Here is a 16,307-nt window from a genome sequence, read left to right on the forward strand (position 1 = left end):
ATAACACCTGATTTTCTATCAGGATACTAATACTCAGAACACATCACTTGTAAGAGAGTAACTGTACAGTACATGCCCTAAGGATTAAGTGTTTCTACCTGCATTATAAGATATCAATTGTGATGACTGGAAAAGCAGAAGTGCCTTACAAAATTTGTGATAAAGTGATGAATATGTCCAAAGGTCTTCCTGAGCATCCCAAAAAACACAAGCACCCCATTCCCATGCACGGATGCCTCCATCAAGTTGTTTTTGTCCATTTATAAAACTCCTTATGATTATACACAGCAGGTCATGTGCTTTCTATGCTTCTGCTTTCATGAATAACCGTCACCCTCCTTCTTGTTTATAACCTATGCAACATTGACTGATTTCTTTGCTGGCAAACGGGTTCAGTTTGCAAAAGTACAAAAAGCCACGTTATGTGAAAAGAGGAGCTTTACAAAATCACCCAGGAACCCGATCAAATCATCAGCTATATGTGATAGTGGACTGTTTCGATACAAGGTGGAGCTGGCTTGTCTTGGTACATTCTAAAGTAACTGTGTTTTTTTAGCAAGACCCAGTAGAGAATTGTCATTCTTGGGATCTTTAATCTAAACAACAAGAAACGAGTGTTTTGGATATAGCACTACTCGTCCCACAGGTACACGGAAACTAGTAACACAGTGGGATGAAGTCAAGAAACTGCCTGAGGGCTTTGTCGTTATCCTTAAGGAGTAGGTTATTGAATAGAACGAAGAGGTTCATTTCCTGTTTCTGTTATGACAATATACTGCTAATCCTAAAAACCAGCTACTGCAGTAATAAACTAGTTTCTCAAAGTATGAGAGGAAATTATCCTACCACTGATTCTACTAAACTAGGCATGTTTAAAACTGCTGTCTGTTTCTCTAGCATGAGGATTGTTATTTCAGTTTTTGGTTGCCTTTAAGCTAGACAAAATTCAAAGAATGAAGTACTATATTACACGGCTTCAGTTTTTCATGTTAGGCGTTTTAAGATCAAGAACAAAAAGTATATAAGTATAAAACAATAACACATAACTTTATTTCAGCTCTATTTTCTGCTTCATTGCCCACAATGGAGATATGGGAACAACAGCTTGGTTTAGCACTGGATGTAATCACTCATCAGAGAAAGAATGGTGGTAGGGGTTGCCACTGCAGAACCTATTTCTCACCACAGCACACAGACAAATAAACCAAGCAGTAGGTTTTGCTCAATCCTAGACAAGCAGGACTCTGCCCAGGACTCTACTGGATTCACAAGGGCAATGAGTGTCATCTGAGTTCAGACCTGCTGTGTAACTGTCCTGAAGATTTCTAAAACACACCACCTTAAAGAAGACAAATATATCTGCAATCAGCCAGTTGTGTAAAACATCCAGATCGCAACTGAGAAAATGTCTGATAGTGTAAAATGACTGCTTTCAGTTACAGCAGGACTGTAATTTCAGGTGTGCTTTTACATTTCTAAAATGCTTGTATTGTGCAAAAAAGTACAGAATGTTGAAGCTTCTGAAATAATTCTCAGTTAATTAATAGTGTGCTTAATAGTCTCAAAAGTGAAATACCTTCCACCTTCCCAACCCAATTCAAAATGGACATTGATGAGAAGAAATATCATTATGAATGGCATTCAGATTATTTCTAAGTAATGGTAACAATGTCAAGGTGTTAATGTCAACAGAGACATAAGACTCATATTATACCATAGCCATTTCCGCTTTAATGTAATGTGGAGTCTAGACAATTAACTTCCAAAAGCATTGAGTTTATATTAAGACGGACAACAGTTATCCAGATGTTTTTCTTCATCATCAGAAAAAGCAGTAAACATGCCAGTAATTAATATGAACAACAATGAGCCAGACTGCTATGGATTGTTACTCTTATTTGCATCTCTGGCAATGGTATCCAAAAGCAAGAAAAATGAAAATTAAGGCGATAGAATCCAGCGTTTTAAAATCACATTTTGTTGCTGTGTAAAGGCTAAAATGCTATGTGACCCACCGCCGCCAGCAGTTCCTACAGTACGTCTCCCTGCACAATCTCACTCATCCTTTGGAAACAAAAATCGTGCGCTCTGCTACAGTCTGTCAGATAAACACTTCTCTAAAAGAGAAGATTTTCCCTTAAGGCCCTCACAGCCCAGTTCCGCCCAGATAGTTAACCAGCCTTCTGCACATGCTGACCGAGAGCATGTTTGCAGAAAAGGAACATTAAAACGAAAGATTTACGTGCTGGAAAATGAAACAGCAGCGACTGATACTCCAACTTGTACTACAAGGTAGTAGCCAAGTGTCTATCGACTACACCCACAAACAGTGGGTATTTAGTTAAAAAAAGTGTCGTAAAAGAAACTATAAGTGTAAATACTTACGGGTTTTCCCGTGTAGTAATATGATGCATAATTCTAATCCTACTACCTGTGCCGCTCCGGAATTGTTACAGGTATTAATCATTCGAGGGTAGGGATGTTGTACTCAGGCCATGTTTTCCTAACAATATATTTCTTTATAGCCTATATCCGTCAAGCAAAGGCAGGAACATATCCGACTTGACGCGCAAATGATGTGATCGATCACAATAATCTAAACCACACTGTTCGGGTGAAGCAGGGTGATATTTTAATATGCCTATGGGACAATACAGTACAAAGACCGCAGAGGTAACTTCATACTCCTATCGAAGCAGAACACGTAATCCTTCGCACGTTGTATCTCGTCTGCCTAGAATATTATTTAAAAATTCAATATAAAAGTAATAAAGATATACCGCTAATAGTAGGCAGATTTCACTCACCACACATGTCTACGTCTTGGCTGCCAAGGCGATTCTAGTTCCTCCTCAGAAGCCTTGTTGTACAAGCCCCGCCTCATCTCTAATCCCATTGGTCACCATCCAGGTAACCACCTACATGGCCCTGTCCGATTCGTTCAAATGCTGTCACTCCCGTTACCTGGCGACGACAGCAGTTTAGACGTGGCAGCAGGATGCGCAGATCCGCCTCTACGAAGGAGAGAAAGGGAGGTCGGCGAAGGAGGGTCCTACAAGCTCACAGGAGAGACAAGGAGCACCCACTAGGCAAGATGTCAATTTCAGGTCTCTCGTTATAGCAGAGATGCCCTGGACTGCAGGATGTCGTCACATCAAAAACAGACGTGTACGTGCTTAAAGCCTTTTCTCAGACACATGCGTAACCTATTACAACATGGCTGGGTAGTTTATCCCAGACTCCACTCCGATCAAGCGCCGAATTGTGAAGTGATCCCTGATTTTAATCCTAAATGTACTTTTTCTGCGTGTGCTCCTTTGGCTTAGTTTCATTGCTGGTCCTAAAGTAGTTCTCTGGGTTGATTTTTTAAATACGTCAGTCATGTTTCCAGTTATATGCGTGTTTTACGAGTGCAGCTGTATAAATGTGTTCTCTTACTTCTGTGGCATTGCCTTTGTATCACACCCGAAAAAGGATCCACAGCCGAAACATTTCTTCTCTTTTCAGCATGGAATAAACCTTTACTTGTTCCTTTATATCATACGATTTCACGAACGGTTCCGAGGCATCTTAATTCTTTATTTTTTTCACTTTACAATTAGTTGTTTTTAGTTCATAATCCCTATTCATTTGGAATCTACCATATATGCAAAATCTGAAATTGTGGTTCACAAAAGAGACGTGGGAGATTTCAGCACAGGCCTGCGGTGTGGCATGGAGTCATGTTAGGCAATTTCAAACTGCTTGGATTATAAAGTGAAAAAAAAAAGGATTAGTCAAAGGATTCGTCTGTGCGTACAAATATTTATCCAGGTGGGTAGCTGCGTCAGCAGGCGTAGGCTGCGAAGGAACAAGTAATAGGTTTATTCCATGCTGAAAAGAGAAGAAAACAATGTTTCGGCTGTGGAGCCTTCTCTGGGTGTAAGGGGTTTCGTCTCACCCCTCTCTCGCCCTCGCACCAAATGATCGGCCACTCTGCCTCTCCCCTGCTCCTGCCTCCTCCTCTCTCCTGGCTTTTGTTTTCCCAGGCTATATTATCTTTACTGACTGCCTTATCTTTCTTAAACCCAGAGAAAGCTCCACAGCCGAAACATTGTTTCCTTTTTTCTCTTTCCAGCATGGAATCAACCAAATATTTCTCCAGTGAGAGACCTGTTCTCCGAGGATTCTCATGTATGGAAACGCCCATCTCAGCAGTGCAGTCTCCTTGTTTGTAACCTCATGTTCCAACATCCAGTGTCACCATTCTACCTTCCTCTAAAAACATGGACTGGCAAATGAAAATGTAATGAAAATAAAGGCAAACATTTTACAGAAACTAGGTGGTAAGAAATGATCTAACATTTGTTCACACTTAATGTTCTTTTGGAGTTTTCTTTCAGTGATGTGCTTTTTACTTGAGGTATCACGTGTAACACTAAAACACGCATGCATTTGTATTGCTAAATATAGGCGATCTTGTTGAGGAAACGCAAATACATTTCTCTGTAGAAAAATGAGACAATGAGATCCCAAATGCCACTTTTCTTTCTTGTTACACTTCCAATTCAAGAAATATCCCTACAATTTCAGTGTTTCTTACACAACATCTTACACAAAACAGTCTTGCATAAAGGGGCAAATCAGTTTAAAACCATATTAACAATCCCATAGACTTTTAGTCTGAATTCACAGGTAACAATTCTCATTAAAAACTTTTATCGGACACATTTCTTCTCTGTTCTGATGTGAAATAACTGGTACTGGTCATGAAACGAAGCATTTCACATATACAAAATAACTCCACATTCTGAGAATATAAGTTAATAAAAGTGACAATTTCAAGTATCTAATCAGCAAATTCTTATCTTTAACAGAAATAGTATTTACACAACTGTTTCCCAATAACATACCAAGACCATTTGATATAAATGAAGAAACAGTATATTTTAAATACATATTATAATATTTTTACTTATTTTAACTTAATTTGAAAAAAACTGGAAAATATCAGAATAAGCCATTTAAAAGCATTTTGGGCAGGAGTCCTGGCATGTGAATCACTGCAGCCAAGAATATTGGCACAATTTAGGCCTGCTTTCCTTGCAATCATTTCCATAATAAATATCAAGTCTCAATTTATAAAGCATGCAAGGAGATCTAATGAACACTTTCAACCTAAAGATTAAAAAAAACTTTCAAAAGCCTGGTTCTTCGGACACAAAAATAATGCAGCACAGAGTTGGGGGCTGTAGGTAAGCTATAGCTCTTTCTAGCACACACTGTCTGTCACTCAGTGACCTAACGTCTCCATGGTGGAGTATGGATTTTTTTTTCCTTAAAACTTAGTGTGATTCTGGCTATACATACGCACTTCCCAGAACTACAGACTCCGTCTTAAATTAGCTACATTAAAACACTGGGATGGTGGACTAGTTCCTGAACCTGCTTGATTCAACAGAAAGGGTTGAGGGGGAAAGTAGCAATGCACACATCTTAGCCAGGGCCTGATACACTCATTCTCAGGTCTTGGTCCCCTGTTCCATTTCTTCCTCCTCATCTTTTACCTGCAACAACAAAAAAAGATGAATTACAGTCATTGCCTGACACTGCCTTTGTTATTCACTGGTTGCTAGTGAAGAAATGGTTTAAGATCACTTTATTGGCCATATACAATTTCTTGTATTAGGAATTTGTATTTTTGCATACCCCAGCTTGCTCTCCATGAAACACAGACAGGGAGAGAAGCTGGGGGTCAGAGCACAGGGTCAGCCATTTATACGGCTTGCAGTACACAAACCACTCATTGCAATGCATGTTTGAAAGTCCAGTTGTGCAAATAGCACAGGCAATGGTCTACAGAGTAGCAGGAGAAATGCGATATGGACAGATGAATCATCCTTTATTATGTTCTTGAACAACGAATGATGGCACACCTGGGGCCAAGCTGAAGAACTCTACAGCCGAGCATGACACTACTATCTCGATGTCATGGCCTTCTCAGTTCACCAGATCTGAAGCCAATCGAGCATTTATTCTGCAATGGTGCTTGAGAGAGAATTTTCTTCTATTAACCAGGTATGACTTGACTGACTTTCTCATGGAAGAACAGTGCTGCATCCGTCTTATAGAACTCTAGACACTGGTAGATTCTATGTCATGGCACATAAAGGCCATACTGGTGCATGATCCCCAACACCTTAATAAAAGACTTTCAATTGTTTGTTTTTTTTTATTTTTGACCACAAAACATACATCTGTATCATTAATCATGTGTATGTGCATGTTTCCATTTCAGTGTCTGTGCCTAAACATGAACATTGGGGGTGCATCATGTTACTTTCAGTGCCTGTGTTTGTCCCGGTGCCTACCTGCTCCACTCCCTCCACCTCTGGGATGTAGAACTGCAGCATGTTCTGGATACCACTACGAAGAGTGATGACCGAGCTGGGGCAGCTGGTGCAGGAGCCCTGCAGTTTGAGCTTCACGATCCCGTCCTCAAAGCCCCGGTAAAGAACATCGCCGCCGTCTTCCTGAACTGTAGGCCTGGGAATGGAGGAAAAGAAGAGAAAAAAAGAACAGAATCAGAAACGGCAAGAGCCACTTCAACGTACAGCAGAGTTTACAGAGTCTCGCGTTGTTTCTGACTGATTCTGTGGATTCAAGTACACAAGACGATTAATCAACTGTGAAAGGCTGTGAAATGGAGGCACAATTAAAACAAAGGCACAAACTGTCCAAGGAAGGCAGAATGAATTGAAGTTTGAATATACACATTGGATTTCAAGTAGGTATCTGTGACAGCATGCATGGGCTGCAAACGAACAAGTCAAGGTTTATTCCATGCTGAAAAGAGCATGGTGACACAACCGAAGAAGGCTCCACAGCTGAAACGCTGTGGTTCCTTTCTTCCCTTTTTGGCATGGAATAAAACTTTTCTTGTTCCTATACACATTGTAGTTTATTAACAACCACCAAAACAGTACTGTTAATTAGGCAGAACCTGATGCGGGTGTCCAAAAGCTCTTTGATCATGGAGACAACTTCATCATCCTCTTCTGAGGGTGCTGCAGAGACGAGAATCACCGAGAAAAAAAAAACAGGCATTCAAACAATGTTAGATTCATGAGATTGATTGTTCTCTTGTGCAATTTACACATTTGAAATCTGAATTTTATGTGGGGCCCTGTAGCAGCTCTACTAGAAAGGGCATCAGCCTAAACACTGGTGATTTTCTCATCAAAATTCCACCTTTTGTCTCCCTTTAATGAGGGATACAGGTGCAGGCGGGGAGCAAAACTAACCAGGCACAACCAGAAATGTCAGTGAAATAGCCATAACCCTTCATGCCGTTAATTACAAAAGCAAAGAAAGAGGATGTTCAATAGTTACAGATCTCACAGTGTGGACTTATTCTGGATATTAGAATTTCTGTTTGGCAAAAGTAGTAGAAAATCCGAGGGTACATCTGGGTAACTAGTGTGAGCAACATGGCAGTATATTAGTTTGATATCAGGTCAGGTTATTAGGGAGTATTGCTGGGAAACAGCATTTATTGCCTGCTGGTCTTTTTAATACCAGAAGTACCTTCTCCAAGGGGACAGGTACCTGTATCTGCACGAGGGGTGTCCTCATTGACCACTGGCAGCCCTGAGCTGAAGAAATCCATGATGGCTGCATAGATGTCAGGCTTCATCACCTTCCACTCCAGATCAGCGTCTTCCTGGGTGTCAGTACAGGGATGGAAAAAAAAAATCGCTCTCTCTGATTAACTATTAAAGCACGAAGCTGTTACGGTACAGGTAAGGGGAGCAGGAAAGAAGAAGCGAAAGAAAATCCTCAAAAACCACCCATAAAGTAGGCTGAGTGCAAAGAAAACAGTTCTAGATCTTGTCACACCACTAAGATCCATGCCTTGGAGAGCTCTTGCTTACAAGGCAGGAAATGTTTTACTCCACAGTATAGAATCAGTTCTAGCTGACATAGCTTTAGTAATTGCCGTCACCTGAATGCACCTAATACTGTTAGTTAGAGCTTACAGTTTCTTCAACTTTCCTCTAGGTGTCACTGTTTTACCTTGGTGATTGTGATGAAGTCCGGCCCCAGAAAGACACTCTTAACACCTTCAATTCTGAAGAGCTGCCTGAAAAAGAGGAAGAAATTGCAGGGAATGAATGAGACCACAGACAGTACATTTATTAGAACAGCTTTTTTTTAAGCTGACTTGAAATCAAACACCTACAACTGGAGTCCCTGGAAAAGGATCAAAATAATAGAACCAATGAATGTACAAATTTAAGAGAAAAACAGCCACACATGACATTCAGAAATATTTTAGAAGGTTGTGGTCATTTCTACAAAATGCATGGAAGCATCTATCAATAACAGGATATTTTCCAGAGATGATAACCTAATTACACGTTTTACAAAATTATGAACTGCATTTTTAAGGCAGAATTGGTTCATCTGAGATCAACTGCAAAAAATATTTTGGAGGATCATTTATTTTAAAATAACATCTATTATTGCAATTGAGATATGTATGGGTCTTAATGAACATGGACATTTCATTACCTGGCCAGTGGGGAACAGTAGGCGTGCTTGTATCCTGCAAAGTCCATGGTCCCTGACTCCAGGACCATTCGGCCTGGCAGGAACTTCAGGCTGTTTGGGTTGGGTGTGTCCTGGGTCTGAATGAACATGTTTCTTACTAAAAAACAACAAAACATTTCTTACCTCTCTTGACAAAAATCATTGTCCATCAAGACTGCAGGTAAAGTCAATATATGAATGCATCTGGATATGAACACAACCTAAATCTATAAAACACGTGTTTGTATAAACCATAGTGGAGCACACAAAATGAGACATCCTTCCTTCCTGTGTTTCTTTTCAGCAGGATTGACAATTATCGTGAATCACCACATCACCTGAGCCCAATTTATTCTTATTAATGATGCAGTTTAGTGATTATGCAGCATTTAAAGTCACTAGAGTGTATCACATTCATCGATGATTAGACTCAAGGTAGCAAACAACATTAAAAATCTCAAATTTGTGCAGTTTTAAATTGTATACAGTATGAGTTTTAATGTTCATATATGTTTATCTGCAATAACACCTTCTGATGGGAATTTCATATTTGTTAGGGCAAACTAAGCCAGTTTCACCTTTTCCATAATGGATTATTGGTTACAACATATAACTAAAAAACGAAAATACCTTCAAAAGCCATTCATACTCCTGTGGCACATTTGCAAGCCAATCTTGCACACTTGTTAACAATTGCTCTAACAATCCTGACTTCCAGCAACATCTGCCAATGATGAATCCAGTGAAAACGGTGTCTCCCGGGGCACTCATACCTGGAATGTGTGAAGCCGACAGCTGTGTCCACCTTCTCCGGGTGTGTGTGCTCTGTATGGCACAGCACAGCCCTGAGTACCGGCAGACCCTCACAGAGGCTTCTGCAAGGCTAGGGAGAGAGGACAAAAATCTACTCAAAGGAAATCACAACTTTCCAATTAGGTGGGACGTAGGTTTATGCCACTGCCTAAAGCTCTTGGATCCCGTATTTAATTCTGGCAGGAGGCACCTTCTGTACAGAGTTCACATGTTCTCCCCATGTTTGCATGGCTTTTCCCTGGGTGCTCCAGCAGCCTGGTAACACGTGGCACAAAACGACTTACTTTTAACGCGAGTTTCCACACATTCAAAGTACTTTCACTTTGTTAATTTACGGTGCGATATACCCATCTTATTCTTTTGTACCAGCTCACAATTGCCCCCCTAGTGTCACAAAACTGAACGAATCCCAAGCTTTCTAATAATGTTTAATGTTTCTTTATTAGCCCTATACAATTTCTTGCATTAGGAATTCATCTTTTCGCATACCCCAGCTTTTCTCCATGGAGACACAGACAGGGAGAGAAGCTTGGGGTCAGAGCACAGGGTCAGCCATTGTACAGCACCCCTGGAGCAGTTAGGGTTAAGGGCCTTGCTCAGGGGCCCAACGGAGTAGGATTCCTCTGCCAGCCGCGGGATTTGAACCAGCAACCTTCCAGTCACAGGCACAGATCCTTAGCCACAGAGCCACCGTGCCGCCCTGGAGTATGGAGTAACTGGACACTTATTATATGTAATGTATTGAAATAAGAAACAGTTTCCTACACTGGTTATTTCAATTAAGACAGCACTAATATAACACCCTTTATGTTCGCAGTTCCGAACGTAAAACTGGCAAAGTACACGGAATACGGAAGTCATCTTCTCAGGTCATTATCAAACTGGTCAAGTCAAGACGATATCTTCTTACTTGGGAAAGCATTTCATTAAACGTATAGGAATTTTATTCGTGCGGATTATAGACTCTGGGGTGATTTAAAAAAGCCAATTCATTCTTAATTTGCGAAAGTTTTTTTTTTTTAATAACACCATCGACATTAATTCCCTTGTATAACAATATCTACATTTATAACAAGTCTCCGCGTTGATGTGTCTTCTGGCACTTAACTCCACGGCAGTTCTTTCAGGTGTTAAGTGAGGAAACAGTCAGAAATTGTAAACCTGCTGAGAGAGCAAGGTCAGCGAACCCTACATTTCCCAGAGATTCACAATGTTTAATCTTACTAGTTGCACAAAATCGAATTATTTTTGTAAACCGCATCAAAATCCCACACTAGCACCCAGCAAGTTACAATCTGCAGTTGCAGAACAGTAGTGCAAAATAAGATAAAATCGTGCCAACTTGTTTATCATGGGAAAACACGCAGATCTCTGGACTAACGACTTGAAAAGCCTACCAGCACTAGCTACATTTCAATCTTCTGCCTTGACAATAAAATAACAAAAGTCAGGTTAAGCACGTTTAGCAATTTAAAATCAAGAGACGGTAAAAAACTTACTGCAACTGTTTAAACGCTAACAACTTCAGAACTCGTCCCACAAACCTGCAGGCCGCCATTTTTGTGAGTGGCACTGTTACCCACAGTACCTTTCACCTTGAAGGGCGGAAGTCGCTCTGGTGGGTGTTCTGGAAGTGAATCGGGTTTACCTTTTTTTTTTCCCTCATAAGCCGTAGAAATATACATGGAAATAAAAGATGTTACTTAAAAATCATATTACACAAAATATACATTTGACATTAAAATGTAGCTCTATATAGGTTATTTACAAACGTTTCAGCACTACAAATCGCTCATTTGAGATAACTGCAGGCCCATCTATAATCTGCAGAGCTAATGTAATCTCATACATTTTAAATTTGCCACATGAAGTCTTGATTTGATCCAGCTTCTTTATACTAAGATAATTAAACATAAAAGTTACCTAAAAGGCTTTAAAGAGCATTATTGCAAACAAAAAGTGAATTGGAGTAACTCTCCTGAGTGAATTTGTAGGTTTGAAATGTGTATTCCAAACGGTTGAACAAACCCAAGTATAAAGGACTGACAGACTTTCGTTTCATTTCTTATTGTTCATTGTGAAGACCTCCCATTGACCTCCATTTCTTTAAGACTTACTGTCACAATTCACTAATGTACTGTACACACCACTGAGATGAAACTGGGCATGGGGTAAGAGCAGGCGTAAAACAAAATGGTTTTGGCAAGGTTTAAGATCATGCATTTGCTTTTGTTTATATACATTGCAGTAAGAGATGGAACTCACAGTTCTTCACAGATATAGTAATGCCCTCCTCCCCTAAACACACACACACACACACACACAATGATGTACCAAGTTCAATAACTGCCTTTCATTTCATGTTTTATTTCTTTAATTGTACATAGCTTGTCATGACAGCATTCGATAACAGCCAAGTGCTTTGGGTCAATCAAGTATCTCCACAGAGTGCCTTCACAATTAGAACAGGGGAATGGGATAGTCCTCCGCAGACCCCAAAAGCCCCTGACCAGAGCCTGGCCACGCAGACGGGGGGGACAGGCCCCCTGCACAAAGAAAAGAGAAAGTAAGACAAGAAAAGGCACATTGGATCGAGGAATACATTTAACACGTTGTTAACTCACCGATTAACAATCCACCACATACCACTGTGGGCAGGTTTGCACATCAGGTGTATTTGCCAATACAAAAAGCTTCCATTAATGTTAATATTACCAAAAAGAAGTGTAATAAACTAGCTTAATCTCAACTATATAAAAAATTACTTTAAACAAAGGCAGGAAGTCAAAGGAGTGTTCTTTTCACTCTTTTTCTCTTCATAATTTTACATGCAGACATTTTATGTTGAGAAAGAAGTAGTGCAAACTTCTGACTTGTGGCATGAGTTCGGCCCTTTGTGAGATGTAGCACATTAGGTAACATGTAACAGTCTAGCTCACACATCACTGTTCACAATTTTGACTAACGGAGTGGGAAGGGTGTAGGTTTAGACTGTAAAAAATTACTAAGAAAGTCTTTGCAACATACACTGAACTTACTCTTCTGGAGAAGTCAAGTTGAAATCTGTATTACCTACTAGTTGCATTTCCGGTCTTCAACACAGTTCTGTCTCTGTATGGATGAGCTAAGAGAATTCATAGGCATGTACTTTATACACGTTTTCCTAAATTATAAAAAACTAAGTCACAAAAAGCCATAAGGCTTTAAATGAGAAATTCAAAAGGTTGTTATTTGGGATTAAGTTTCTGGAGATTTTGTTTTGTCTACCTTATCTAATTTTAGGTTTTTACTTCAAACAGTTTCATTCGTGGGACTCCAGTGATGTGATGAAAGATAAGGTACATCCACAAAATCTTTTACCAAAACCCAAGGTCAATGTTAGATGCATTTCCAAGCAAAGAACAGTTTCCAGTTCAACTCCTAAGTGAATTTTGTAATATAACAATTACTGATACAATGAATAGCTGATCTATGAATCCACACCATTTAAAGTGTACATGTACATGTTAAATAGAAGCAGAAATGCTTTTTTGGTTACTCCAAAAAAGTCAACTAGTCTTCTTAACCAGTGTACAATGTCTTTTTATGATGTCACTGTAAAGCTTTCACTGAAGTCACAAATACTTTGAAAGTAGTGCAACAGAAATACCACCTTCTGTGAATCTGCTGCTCTCTTTTCAAGATTAAGGTATTCAATGAACACAAAAAGAAGATACTCAGAGATATAGTGACCTTTGGGAACTGAATCTATTGGTCACAATGCATTGAGGAGTAAGCAGAATACTACCTGTCCTAAAAGGAACAGTGTACAATTTGAAATAATTGAATCTCTCTAGTAATGAAGGTTGTAGAACTTGAGAAAACCTAATACAAACTCAGATCCTCAAAGCCACATGGCCAAGTCAAAGCAAGAGACTGCTTTAAGTTCAATAAATACCAGTGTAAATTCCGAGGAACTGCATTCAAGACTGAAAACATGAGGCACTTCTTTACACCAATATTCTCTGGTATCTGGAACTAAACCTGGTTTCTTTCAACAAATGAGATTCTCAAAACAATAAAATATTAAGAACCAAATGTGTCCTGTTGTCCAAATGGCCTCCTCTCATTTGTAGCCATGCTTACATTCTAGTGTTGAGTTACAGAGCTCTTCTATAGTGTTCAGAGTCCTACAGGTCAAGAACACACCAGCTTAGCTTCAGGTCCCAATTGCTTGCATATTCAGAATTGTAACTGCATGTCTCCCTGCAACCCTGTCAGCAGCATTCAGTTTCAGCACTTTGTTGTACAATAATCGCAAGGATGATAAAAAGGAGATTCCTCTGCAAAAGGTACACTGAATTATGACAAGGCCAGCATTTTGGATTGTTGATTTTTCTTTCAATGCGCACAGCTAAAAACAAAAACAAAATCAAGTCATAAGTTGGAGTTAGGAGGGCGACCGTACCCCAAATGTAAACCAGGAATTCAAGTGTATCTGTAGCACAGAGCAAACGTCTAAAAACAGAGCCTTCCATTCTATGACATGGGGACGTGTGTTCTAGTGCTGGCCCCACTCCCTCCCCACACTTCGTATCCATTTAGACGGAGACTGTAGCTGATCACGTAGTGAAAAAAACAACACCCCTCAGAACAAAACAAAAACTACAACAACAAAAGAAAAGCAATTCATACAGCCTGTCTGAAAGTTCTCACATAAGTGGTAAAATACAAGAGACGTCTAGTAATTACTCAGCGATTCATAGTGACAATGGACTAGCAGCTCCTCTTGGTGTTAACCTGACTCCATGTGAACAGGGTCTTGAGATTTATGCACGGAGTACTGTGAATTCACACTTATATTAAACATACAGTGCTCAAATGCCTCTAAACGTAGCTAATAAGTTAAGACGTGAGACTATCAGTAATGCATTCAAGAATCATTTTTGGAAAAGAATCCTAGAATATTCCCAAGACAAACTGGAAGCCCAAAAACAAGGTAGGGAAGGATTATTAGACTGCTAGAAAAACAAGAATGACTGTAACCAACACCTATAAGTGTTGAAGAATACAGAAGTCGCTACCACCTACCAGTCTTCACTTCAATAATGTGCCCAGAGGGCTATCGGGATTGATCTGGAAAAGGGAGGTACTGTGTGTATTTAGGTAACACCTTCTCCCGGGCGAGAAAATACAGGGATGTTAAACTCCATTCCAAAAGGGGAGGGGACACAAAATGATTTTGGTTTTAGGTAAAACTGCATATCACTCAACTGAACTACACAAGAAAAATTAACTGGCGCTATCTGGGACATTAACGTAACATGAGATAAATCCCACCTAATGTCTCAGGTTACCACAATTCCTTAAGTGGTCCCAGTTTTTAGTACTTGCTTATTTGTACGTATTGAAGCATTTTGTAGGATAGACTCTAATCAATGAACGGGAACCAAGAACTCCAAAATTAAGGTCTTTGCTGGCTTGAAACCTGGAGAAAAGCACAGCAGGTTAAGTGAATAATTTGATCATTGAGGAAAAGGGAGAGCTGAGGTAGGTGAGGAATGAAAACTTGAAGACATTGCCCATTGCTGTCAAGGTCAGGAGTTCAAGACCCTGGCTTTAAGAGCATTAGTTCCAAGCTTAAGTTACAGTTGTCCAATCTGCAAGGTCATCTGGTTTTTGCTTTGACTCCAAGTCACTTCTTAAAATTCATCTGTAACCTGTAGCAATGTAACACTAAGTAGATGATGGGTTGACGCCTTCACGTCCTTGAGTCTTTAATAGCCCCTGCTATCCTCATGATAATGATGAGCTTAACACCCTGTTCATAAAGAAAAGATGAGCTTTTGTGAGGAATTATACACTAGTACAACTGGACTGAATTTCAGTATGAATGTACAGCTCCCCAGTATTCTGGTTGGCAAAGATCCAGGGAGAAGAGTTCACGTGAAGGAGCCTGGCTACCTGCTACATCTTCAGGGCTTTTCCTTAGGAGCTTTAAGGTGGAAAGGGGCTGAAACGAACGGATCAGCAGCGGTCACTTCTGAAGTCCAGGAGTGCCTTGGAGCCACGGGTACTGAGCCTACCCCAGCCTGCCGGCCCACATTGGAAACTACACGATGGGCAGCTACAGGCTGCTGGGCTACAGGGGCGTCATAGTGCCGGGAATACTTGGCGAGGGACTGGGGGCGGAATGACCTTGGAGCTGTCTGGCCTAGGACAGCCTGCTCTGGGGTCCCGTGGCTGGGGTAAGGTTGGAAAGGGTGCTGCACTCTAGGCTGGGGGGATGGAAATGAGTTGCCAGCTTCCTTCTTCTTCCCGAATGGAGCCTGGAGGAAGACATCAGGCTGATCTGCAGGGACAGGGGGGCGACTGAGGAAAGGAGCATTGCTGAAAACATCACTGCCTTCTTCTTGCTCTGCTTGGAAGACTGTTTTCGAGAAGATGTCAGGAGCCAGCATGGTCTCCCTGGTGGGCTGGGGAAGATGAGAGGCTGGGGGCAGCTCAACAGACTCCTGTCTGGCCCCCTGGCATTGTGGTTGCTGCTGCTGCTGCTCCACCTGCTGCTGCTGCTCCACCTCCTCATCAGAATCCATCAGGAGGGGTCTGGAGCCACTGCAGTCATGGTGATCTTCCTCTCCGTCACTCTCCCTTCCCTCTTCCTCCTCACTGGAGTGCAGCGACCCCGAGCTGAAGGGCTGGGACTGACCAGTGCTGTCAAACTCCAGGATGACCCTTCTGTTTGGGCTGCTCCCTTCACACAGCAGTCCATAGCCATTGGGCTCCCTCTGCACATCTGCCAATAAAGAAATGGCAGAATGAACATAAAGATGCAAGAATTCAGTATGCAGAGTGGGTTCTGCAAAGAGGTATCTTTATCTTTTTTTTTTAAACCCCTATACATGTTGTGACTATTAACTCCCTTATTTTAATTTGTTTTCTAA

At 40.7% G+C, this 16,307-nt stretch overlaps 3 protein-coding genes and 1 long non-coding RNA gene across 10 annotated transcripts in view; 1 reads left to right on the forward strand and 3 right to left on the reverse strand.

Annotated features, from left to right (window-relative positions):
- The window catches only part of gfpt1 (glutamine--fructose-6-phosphate transaminase 1), a 36,963-nt gene extending 34,031 nt beyond the window's left edge, over positions 1-2,932 (reverse strand). The window contains exon 1 of the mRNA XM_006625478.3: positions 2,808-2,932. Coding sequence (XP_006625541.1) covers positions 2,808-2,814 — 7 coding nt within the window. The 5' untranslated portion in view covers positions 2,815-2,932. The remainder of the gene's footprint in view (positions 1-2,807) is intronic.
- Positions 2,933-2,980: 48 nt separating this feature from the next.
- On the forward strand, positions 2,981-4,318 carry LOC107075819 (uncharacterized). The gene is made up of 2 exons (XR_001477342.2): positions 2,981-3,168; positions 4,118-4,318. It is a non-coding gene; the product is annotated as an uncharacterized lncRNA (long non-coding RNA).
- Positions 4,319-4,412: 94 nt separating this feature from the next.
- Positions 4,413-10,971, reverse strand: nfu1 (NFU1 iron-sulfur cluster scaffold homolog (S. cerevisiae)). The gene is made up of 8 exons (XM_015338498.2): positions 10,884-10,971; positions 9,345-9,454; positions 8,554-8,689; positions 8,056-8,122; positions 7,588-7,702; positions 6,983-7,046; positions 6,351-6,525; positions 4,413-5,546 (listed from the first exon to the last, which is right to left on the reverse strand). Exons 1-8 carry the CDS (start codon positions 10,940-10,942, stop codon positions 5,502-5,504), a joined length of 771 nt encoding a protein of 256 aa, XP_015193984.1. The 5' UTR covers positions 10,943-10,971; the 3' UTR covers positions 4,413-5,501.
- Positions 10,972-11,731: 760 nt separating this feature from the next.
- The window catches only part of aak1b (AP2 associated kinase 1b), a 62,996-nt gene continuing 58,420 nt past the window's right edge, over positions 11,732-16,307 (reverse strand). For all 7 annotated transcript variants that reach the window (XM_015364521.2, XM_015364402.2, XM_015364579.2 and 4 more), the window contains one exon: positions 11,732-16,159. In XM_015364521.2, coding sequence (XP_015220007.2) covers positions 15,339-16,159 — 821 coding nt within the window. In that variant the 3' untranslated portion in view covers positions 11,732-15,338. The remainder of the gene's footprint in view (positions 16,160-16,307) is intronic.

This window comes from Lepisosteus oculatus, chromosome 2 (genome assembly GCF_040954835.1).
Source record: "Lepisosteus oculatus isolate fLepOcu1 chromosome 2, fLepOcu1.hap2, whole genome shotgun sequence".
Taxonomy (NCBI): Eukaryota; Metazoa; Chordata; class Actinopteri; order Semionotiformes; family Lepisosteidae; genus Lepisosteus; species Lepisosteus oculatus.